The 9,944-nt window shown below is 37.7% G+C and overlaps 1 protein-coding gene across 3 annotated transcripts in view; it reads right to left on the bottom strand.

The window, feature by feature from the left end:
* Positions 1 to 5,370: 5,370 nt before the first annotated feature.
* The window catches only part of ATG2B (autophagy related 2B), a 44,397-nt gene continuing 39,823 nt past the window's right edge, over positions 5,371 to 9,944 (bottom strand). For all 3 annotated transcript variants that reach the window (XM_082762310.1, XM_082762308.1, XM_082762309.1), the window contains one exon: positions 5,371 to 9,869. In XM_082762310.1, coding sequence (XP_082618436.1) covers positions 9,639 to 9,869 — 231 coding nt within the window. In that variant the 3' untranslated portion in view covers positions 5,371 to 9,638. The remainder of the gene's footprint in view (positions 9,870 to 9,944) is intronic.

The raw sequence follows: 9,944 nt of genomic DNA, 5'->3' as shown, positions 1-9,944 counted from the left end.
AAGAATGTATATAACTATTTTTAGCATTGCAATACAAAGCAATTATCACTGTGCTTTGAGAGGCCATGTTGATGCATATGCCATTTCTAAATAAGCCTTTAATTTTTTCTGCATTGAAAGATGAGCTAATGTATCGGTGGTGGTTAATGTGGTCTTTGCCATATGAAGATGCATCACTTCAGCTGTGGGTGACTTAGAAAAGAGCACTACTTAATTTACTGTGACATTCCGTGGCCTCTGTGAATGACTGTAGATGATACCATGACACATTATTTTCTTCTATTGCAGGCACATTTTGTTTGCTGTATTTCCTACCCATATGATTAGTTTCTTCTGAGGGCTTAACTCGAGCATTTCATTATGAAGAACAGAGAAACTTCCCCCTTGAACATGAGAAAACTTGAGAAAATTACTGCTAACCTTCATGAAACATTTTCCTTAATCAATGCAGAAAACACAATGTCTATCAGTCTTTCCCACAGACCTTAACTTGTTGTGACTATCATCATGACAGGTACAGTCCACGTAAGGGTATAAATTTGCCCCACAAAAGGTGCACACGGTAGTTTCTAAGATTGCACTTAGCATCACCTATCAATCTTGACAATGATTGTCCAGCACCTTCTGTCCTGTGCCAGAACAGCTTTTGCACTGTCCTCTACACAGGCAGTTCCTATGTTACACCTGGGATTAAGTATAATGTATAGATGAAAATAGAGTTGCTGTTTCCTATGTAAACGAGCTATTCTGAAAACACATTTCAATCATTCTCACATTGCAGTGGTAGCTGACACTTCTGAAAACACTGCAAAGAAATTCGGGATTTTGAAATGTCTTAAAAAAGTCATGTCTTGCTGCTTGAATTCTAACACAGCGGACTCAAACAGAAAAGCAATCTGAAGAAGGAAACAGCTTTCAGCAAAGCAAATGCAGATTCAGTCATGTGGAAGTTCCCCTGGAGACTAGCCACAGTCTGTCAAGTGCTCCCAGTTTGTTGCCTTACTCTAAGCAGGTTCTTCAATTTTCCAACAGTAAAGAATTTGAAGGAGTCTTCTCTTTTAGTTCTCCTCAAACTCTCACTTTACCCTTTTTATAAATGGGAAATAGTTTTGTGTTTTTTTTCTTCCATTTCTGCAGCAGACTTCTTGCTGGCCTGCCACCCCCCTGGTGCACGTTACAGACATGCCTCTTGTGGTTCTCAGGGCACAATACCTGCGCTTGAAGCCAACCCTCAGCATGCACTACCCAGCAGGGCATCACCAGGCTGCTGTGGCTCAGGAACCAGTCACACAGCGCCAGAGCTGCATTCCTCCTGCATCCATCCCCATACTCATCCATCCCAGTGCTTGGTGGCCCTGGCCTGGGACCCCAGGAGGGAAGAATGCTTACACTCATAGCTTTCCTCTTCAGCTCAGGTGTCTTTGTAAGTGCAGATGAACTACCCTTTCTCTATATTAACTGTGCTGCATGAATGTTCTGTGCGAGTTCTGTGCGAGCAACAAGTACAAAGAACTGTCACTAACAGGGCTCCTGTGGACCTGTTTAAATATCTGCTCCTAAATTGTGTGAGAAAACAAACTATTTTTTCCAAGTCTTCAATGTTAATATGAATAATCTGCTCTTCCTTTCTTTCTTTTGCATGGTAAGTCCGAATTCAAGCAACTGCCCTTAGGATACCTATATTGACCAAATAATTCAGACGACATGAGCACTGATCAGCAAAGCTCAGGGGTGGCAGAAATAAAAATACTGCTCATCTTTATTCATCAGCCTTACTGGCCTTTTCTGCATCTTCCCAAGTATCTGTTTAAAACTCTTCCTAGGGCTTCACACTTAATAGGAAGTAGCAACAGGAAAAAAAAAATCAGACTGAGGACAACAAAGAAAGATGGTATTGATGAAAATCATAGTTGAAAACCTTCTCTCTCAATGTCATTGTGGATCTTTGCATTAAATGATACAAGAGGCTTAAGGCAATGGTGTAGAGGCATTAGTGGTTAATGTAGTGGGACACGCTCCTTGTAATTGCCTCCTGTTATTTCTCCAGCATCCATGGGGTATTTCAAAGAGACAGGGCCCGGTTTGTAATTCTATGTCAACACATCTCAAACTTGAACATCATTTTTTTGAATGAATTGTCAAACTACATTGTGTTAATAAAGAATTCACCTGGAGGCACATCACCTCTGGTCTGATGAAAGAAAAAAAAAGGGTTACCTGGTACTAAATTGCAGCTCTTAGGAAAGAAAAAACTTAGGAAAGGAAAACGCTACAAATACAAAGCAGTGCCCTGCGACAGAACTTTTGGCTGGTTTGAATGACATTCAGACAATGAAGTAAGAGGGGTTTCTCCAATTAACTTGATATAATTGCTACCCCCTTGCTTACCTGTGCTGAATTTGGCCTGCTCAATATTCCGAGCAAAGTGCTCAGGAAGCAGAAATGAAATGGAAAAGAACTAAAAGAGTATTTGTCATTACAAGGAAGTACTAAATAGCTCTGAAAGGCCAAGAGAAAATGCAACTCAAGAGCATCTCTGAAGGTCTCATGCTTAAAATAAATACCTTTAGTGCTCTCGAAGATACTTCTGGCACCAAATACACAGAGACATGCCATAATAACTGTGAAGCATTCTATTTTATTGAGTAATTCCAGGAAACACTTCAGATCTGTTAAACATTACTGAAAAGATAGATGATGCCAGGAACTTTATTTCCTAATAACTTGGATTCCTATAAAGGACCTGTTTATACAATTGAGCACTACTTCTTCCATCTTCCTGTATTGCTATTTTGCTTTTCTCTTAGCCTTCTGCCCCCAGTACCAAGTGTTCGTACAAACATCTGACACATACACATACTCACCCACATCTATCATTGCCAGGTCCATGTGCTCTCTGGCTTTCTGTCAGCTGCAGTGGATCCAGATCTGTAAAATATTGGTCACATCAAAATGTAAACTCAGCAATACCTATGCCATCACCTTGCAAACGCTCTCAGCGCACTCTGCAGTGTTTTTCCTTGATTGTTCAGCATCCTCTTCAGCACACCATGCCTGCACCTTTCAACTCTCTTGACCTGTCATTTGCCCAATGACTGCAAGAGTTAGAATAAATAGCATGGCACTGTCAAACTTCCTCAAGCTCACAGCTCTTTTCACTTAAAAAAAGCCATAAACCTTCCTCAGGCCACGTTGTACAAAACACAGGAAGCATTTTCAGCCTCTGCTGACAGAAGAGATGAATGGGAAGAATTGAAAGAAGTGCTCTAAGATCAGTGGAGCTGATGGACTCACCAGCAAATTTCCAGTATCAAAGAACTGCCAAGTGCTAAGGCCTACAATGAAGTCAAAGCCCTCCTCTTGAGGTATCTGAGACCTGCTGAGCGTGTTCGCATATTTACCTTTGTGCCCACGAGCTACAATAGACCAGGTCCTCATTCTGCTGAGTTCTACTGTGAGGGACATGAGGCAGACCATATCCCCAAAACTTTTTTCCTCCCTGAAGGTACCTAATCTTGGCCCATAAAAGCCAAATTTGAAACTCAAGCTCTTACCAAAGAATGAAATCTACTTTGGGGGAAATAATCACATAAAAATGAGTCAGTTATATGCAGTGTCATTCTGTTACCTATCTCAGAAACAACTAAGGAGCTTGAACCATTTCCCTGCCTGTAGGGCAGTAAATACTTCCTTGCTGCCCCTCAGCAGATTGCATTCACCTGATCACTCTGTTTCAGAACAAAACAGCTCTGAAACCTGAATTTATCTGCAACAGAAAGGCCACTCTATGCAGCCTTCGGTAACGTATCATAATACTGGATAATTTTAAACACTATTTGCTAGAAATATGAATTGTCAGGGAAAAAAAAGGCAGTTTAAAAAACAAACTTTCAAATGTGTTATGAATAAAATCACTATCAGTAAAGTAATTAAAGCACACAATAAAGCACACTTCAGCCTGGCTCATCCTCAATTAGCAATGCAGTTCAAGGACAACAGCTAACAGTGGTCCTGGTTGATGTGTCATACTGGTGGTTTCCCCTAAATTCTCAGCTGGTTGAAGAGTCACAGGCTGTGGAGTCAGTCTCCTCTGCTCTTAGGACTAACTTGGAGATGTCAGGAGACCGCCTTGGTATCAGGAAGAATAGACCTTTGTCATTTTCCTTGAGTTGCAATTCCAGGTGTGCCAATCTGGATGGTCTCCCTACAGCATGTACAAGCAAAATGAAGTCTTGATTCTGCCAAGGAGGGTGCAAGCTTTGCAGACACAAACTTAAATTACAGCAGGCTTAAATTCAGAGAAGCACAAATACTTACTAGTAGTTTTCATATAATTGCTTCCTTACAAGTGACACATAAGCCCCAAAAATCTTGGGAAGTACTGATTGCAAATCACTTTGTAACTTCATTGCTTTTGATCCACGAAAGAAATTGGGTACAAATGAAAAAAAAAACTTTTCATTTTTCATACCCTCAGGACGATCAATAACTAATTCCAAGATATTCCCTATTTCTCCTCTACAGTCCATACTTCTCCTCTGCAAAGCATTTATAAAATAGCTTTGATCACTTGTATGAGAAAAGTTTAGAAAAGCAGAGAAGATTCTTGTCCACCAGGCTTGCAAACAACACCAAAATCCCTCTTTCCTTACCATCAGGTTATCTAGAACTTCCTTAAATTAAAACAAAATTAACAGCTTTTATACCAAGATAATTCAGTTGGAAGTAACAAAAAGGGTGGGAAGGAGCTGCATGGGATAGAAGTCAACTTTCTTCTTACTATTTGACCAAATAATTTTTCAGGCATTATATAGAGGGCTTCTGTTTTCATTATTTTTTTAGGCTACAAAAACATGACAAAAACACAGTAAGAACGCAGCACTGCCACCAGTATTTAATACTAACCACCACTCAACCTAAGATCTTTCAGATGCTTTTAACTAAGTACCTATGAAGCAGGCATCATACTGGGATCCTGAATGAATGAATGATTTTGCCTTTTCCACAGTGTTTGGAAGCTAATAAAGCTCTAAAATCTCTTCTGAATACAGGGATAAGGAATACAAATTGATTAAAGAAACCTGGGAAAGAACATGCGATGCCAGAGTTAAAGAGCAGTTCGTTGATATGAAATAAGGGTGGATTAAAGCTGTATTAGCTAAGCCCATTTATTTCCCAGCTTTTGTCTTTGTCCTTGCTTTCTCTATGCAATTTTGAAGATTCACGTTTTCTGGTTTGGTGTTGCGTTTTTGTTTGTTTGTTTTAAGTACAGAACTGTGTTTCATAGGTAAAAAGCTTTGAAAGGTAACTTCTGATATTTGAGGAGAATGATTTCTGTATTATTTATATTCAAAAGTAGAGAAAACCAACTCAAGGAACAAATTAAGGTATTTATTTATATATTGTTACAAAGTTGTGTGTTTTTGTGTTTTTTTTTTTTCCCTCAATTAAACATATTTAACAGGACAACTTATTTGCATTCAGGCCTTTCAGCACTTTAATGAGCTAAAATATACACAGAGTCCCATATAAATTATGATCTAAAAATAATTCTCAATTATTTTCAAAACCTATTGAGGGGACAAGGCTTTAAGCAAAATAACTCAAGTTGAACGTGTCAGATCCCTTCGACAGTGGTTTCTATTTAATGAGGTTATATCCTTTACACTTTCAAATTATATACAAACAATACCACAAAACTACTATAAACACAAAAATGTAAAAAATGTACACAAACATACGCAAACCACTGTTTCTGTCTGAGCTAACTCACTATTAAGAAATCCAGTATAAATGCATGATTTGTATTTACGTACTTAATTTGTAGGGGGTTGTTTTGTTGTTGGTTTTTTTTTTCAATTGTAAACAAGATTTCAGCAGGTACAGCAACTTAAAACAGTTGTCAGAAGCTTAAATCACAAGGGCTGGACACTGAAAGAACTACGTGCAGTATGGATCCAAACTGACTTCAACACCCACATCTTTTCTGAAAGTGTTTCTATTGCTGTGAGATTTAGGGTACTTCAAAGTATGTAACTGTTCTAAACAAATTTTTGGACTTCACTGCTTTACAAAAACATATGTTCCAATATTTAAAGTAAAATCAGCATCACATTCACAGGTACACAGATCATGTTCAGTAAAAATGTCTTGTTCATAGCCACTTAAGAGCTTTTTGGTTTACTAAAACCTTTCTTGCAAGCTCAAAAACCTGTAAATGAAAATGAGCAAAAGATGACCACAATTAACCACTTAGTGAGAGAATAAAAACATGTGCATCCATTAAACACATATGAACTCGCTGGTGACTGACCCAATGCATATCAATATGCAAGTTAGCACAGGGTATATTGGATTGCTAAAAAGCTGTGGTATTTACAAACAACCAATTGATATTGGAAAGAAAATGGAAGCTGCCTTTGCATGAAAGTGATGATTCATTGCTCTCTGTCATTGTTAAGATACTTATGAAGCAGGGTTTTTTTTGTCTGTTTCAAACAGCTGTCTTTCATGTAGTTCTTGGGCACTCATGACCATGTTATCTGAAGTGCCAGGATGCATAAGAAAATCCAGGTTGACAGTTCTGAGCCTGTTTATCTGGAGAGTATCAGGCTAAGCAATAGTAGTAGCAGTAGTAGTGTTAGTCAGTTCAACGTTACCGAATTCACTTCTTAAACATGGTCTGTACCTGTTTATACCCACTAAAACTATGAGAAGGAGTAGTATCTGCTGTAGCAGTTGATTCCAGTAGAAACTTCGAGTATAACAATTTTTTTTTTTTTGAAGATCCCATGCTAACAAAACCATAGCAATCTATAGGCTTCCATTTCCAGAAAATATGTCCAGAGTCAAACTGTATTTTGTGTATTCAATGCCTCAGAAGTCTTACTGTATTGAGCAGAACTCTTGATGAATCCCTTTTCGTGAACAATATGTATCTTTTGATTTAAAGCACAAGCCTCTCCCCTATACAATACATTTTGAAATGTAAAGGTTAGTCTGGGGAGGTCTGAGTTTTTTGGTTTTGTTTTTTTAGTATTTCCAACACTACAGGACGATGTTACAAATGAAAAACAATGCTGAATATACATCCAAAGATTAAGAAACTATTAAGAAACTGCTTGCAAAAATAAAAAGGGGGGAAAAAAAAAAGACATTTCTCTGAATAGGCTCAATAAAATGCAAGAAGTAAATGCAGGAGTTTAAATGGTGAAAAGTTTAATAATTTGTACAATCTGTATTGCCAACAGTGACAGACACTATAAAATGTTTTACCTTGACAGCATGCGCTCATATAAAAATATATCCTAACTGCATTGCTGTACAATCAGATGATGACAGACAGAATGGAAAATGAAATGAACACTGAAATGCCACTGCTTCTTTTCAGCAATGTCAAAAAAGAAAAAAAAGCATGCAGATTTATACTATTACAGTATACTCCAATTAACTGGATGAACCAAACCAGCAGAAGTGATGTAGTATGGTAACTGTAAATGAAGATGATTCATTGCTACTTACTTGCATTGACTCATCACCACTTCTTGAGAAGGCAGTCAGGTGCCAAACTGCAAACATGGAACTCAATCCTGTGCAAAACGCTCAGCTTTGAGCTCTTACTGAAGTAGTCAGCAAATAATTACTGAAGAAAGTATGATCTGCAGCAAGTATTTTTACATCAGAAAGTATTTCAAGTTGCTCAATGTGCAGGTATTTGTCCCCTCAGAAACATTCTCCTGCTTACAAGTCATTTAACCAAAATACCCAGGTCTTCAAAGAAGATTCCAGTAAATGAAAGCCAACTTTGTAATACCACTTGCCACCCAATGCAAGAACTTGTTTGTAAATGGATTTTTGTGTTATTAAAAATAATAAAGCAAACTGTAGTAGTCTTTCCAGCAGGGGGGACATTTTTAAAATCATTTACCCTCCAGACAGATTCTTTGGTGTCCAGAAACAGCTGGTATAATATCAAGATGAATATGCAATAACTATTTTCCTTTGTATGCTCCTATGTGTCCTGTAATACCCACCAGCAAAGTTTTTGCTAGCGGCGGGTATTAAAAAAAGAGAAGGAGGCTACCTCCTGATTACCAGTAGAGATTCAACTCAGACCAAAAGCATCTGATGTCCCTCTTTCAGCAGACATTTGCCCATAGCATTTATGTAGGAGAAGCACAGGATTAGTACAAACTAACGTTCCAGTTGGTCACCCAAAAATTTAAAATTCAAAACGAGTAGTTTTCTATTCAAAAAAGTCTTTTTACTTTTTATCCTCCAGTTTTTGCTGCTATAAGGAATAAAGGTTTATCCTGGCATAGCTAGTGTCTAGCCTTTAAATTTCCCAGAAATGGCGCAATGTCAGTTGCTTAATAAAACACTATGGAGACCCTGGTCCCCTATTAAACTGTAAATATCAGTATCCACTTTGATTTTTTGAAGATTTTTTTTTTTTTTTAAATCCTCTCACCTATCCCCAGTTCAAATGAAATGACACCAAATGCTCATTGACAAATAACTGATGACGCACAATTTAAATTAAAAATATCTTGTGAGAGCAGCAATTTTGCAATAATATGATTTTTAAATAAAAGCAGATTGTTACAAGTTTGTACATAATTTTAACTATGAATTTATGATTTTTTTTATTATTATTATTATTTTTAACTTTGCTTAGGATCCCTCATTCTTAGAAAGACATTTTGGCTACAACTCACAACACAACTGCTGTTTTTCTGAAGAACAGTTATTTTTAGCATTGTTGTTAGTGTAACAGAAGACAAAAGTGTTTTCACATATAACAAGTAGTTCAAACAAAGTTAAGACACTTTTCTTTCTGTAGAATCATCAAATGATGCTCTTGTCAATAATTTGTGTAAGCTTCTAAACCACATAAAGGATAATGCACATTACATTTTATTCACACTATAAAAAAAGCACAATATACAGGCCATATCCTTTAAAGTGCAACACAACAGAACATTTCTGCAACATTCAGTTTCTTCAGAGACCCACAAAAGTAGGTATTTAATATTTAGGAACAAATCCTGTTCATAGGTGTATCAACACTGAATCTAAATTCTGAATGGTTATCAAGCTTGCTCTTTTAAGTGCCACGCTAAAAGCACTGCTTATGACCACTACATGGTATCCTCTTATATACTTCCATATTATATAGCCTTCATGTCTCCCATCCAAAATGAAAGCTTTTACCTTTCAGTCAGTGAAGAGCATCTACAGAGCCCTTTATTGAAGACAGTTCCTTGACTATGCTCAAAAACCATCTCTGAAGAATGCTTAGTTTTGCCATACAGGCCACTGCTTCAGATGGTGTATCTACCAAAAAAAACATGGTAAACAGGATAGAGCAAGCATGTCTCTGAGTTGGCAGCGCATGCTTTGCTATGTTTGGCACTATCTACCAAATGTATTGGTAACACACAGCGTAAGCAAGTACCAATTTGCTTTTCACTTCATAAATATTTTTGGTTGGATGTTTTGCTAATAATAGGTGAAAACCTTGTTTGTTCCTGAGATGAGCATAAAAAACAATTGAGCTTCATCCAAGGCTGCCAATGGGAAAATCCTCTGCATTTCTAGCCTTACTACCCGGCTGCTGAGCCAGATTTTTTTTAATCTCAGTCTTCCCCAAGGCGCCATTTCTGAGACTCCTCTTGACGCACATCTGGCCTGATCTGGTTTCTCATTCCACCTAAAACATTTGAGGTTGCCTCTGTTGCAACAATGAAGGGTTTTACCACAGTTGGTGGAATTTGGCGGAGGACTCCTCCTACTGCTCCAGTTACTCCTCTGTTTTCATGCTCACGAGCAGCAGTCTCATAGATGGTTTGAGCTGTGTCCGTAATTCCCTTTTAGAAATTAATACAAATTAGTTACAGTGAAAAAAGACAAAGCAACCTCTCCTAATTTTAAGTTCAACTTAA

The sequence above is a fragment of the Aythya marila genome (genome assembly GCF_965140915.1).
Source record: "Aythya marila genome assembly, chromosome: 5".
Classification (NCBI taxonomy): Eukaryota; Metazoa; Chordata; class Aves; order Anseriformes; family Anatidae; genus Aythya; species Aythya marila.
This window is presented reverse-complemented; position numbering and strand designations above follow the sequence as displayed.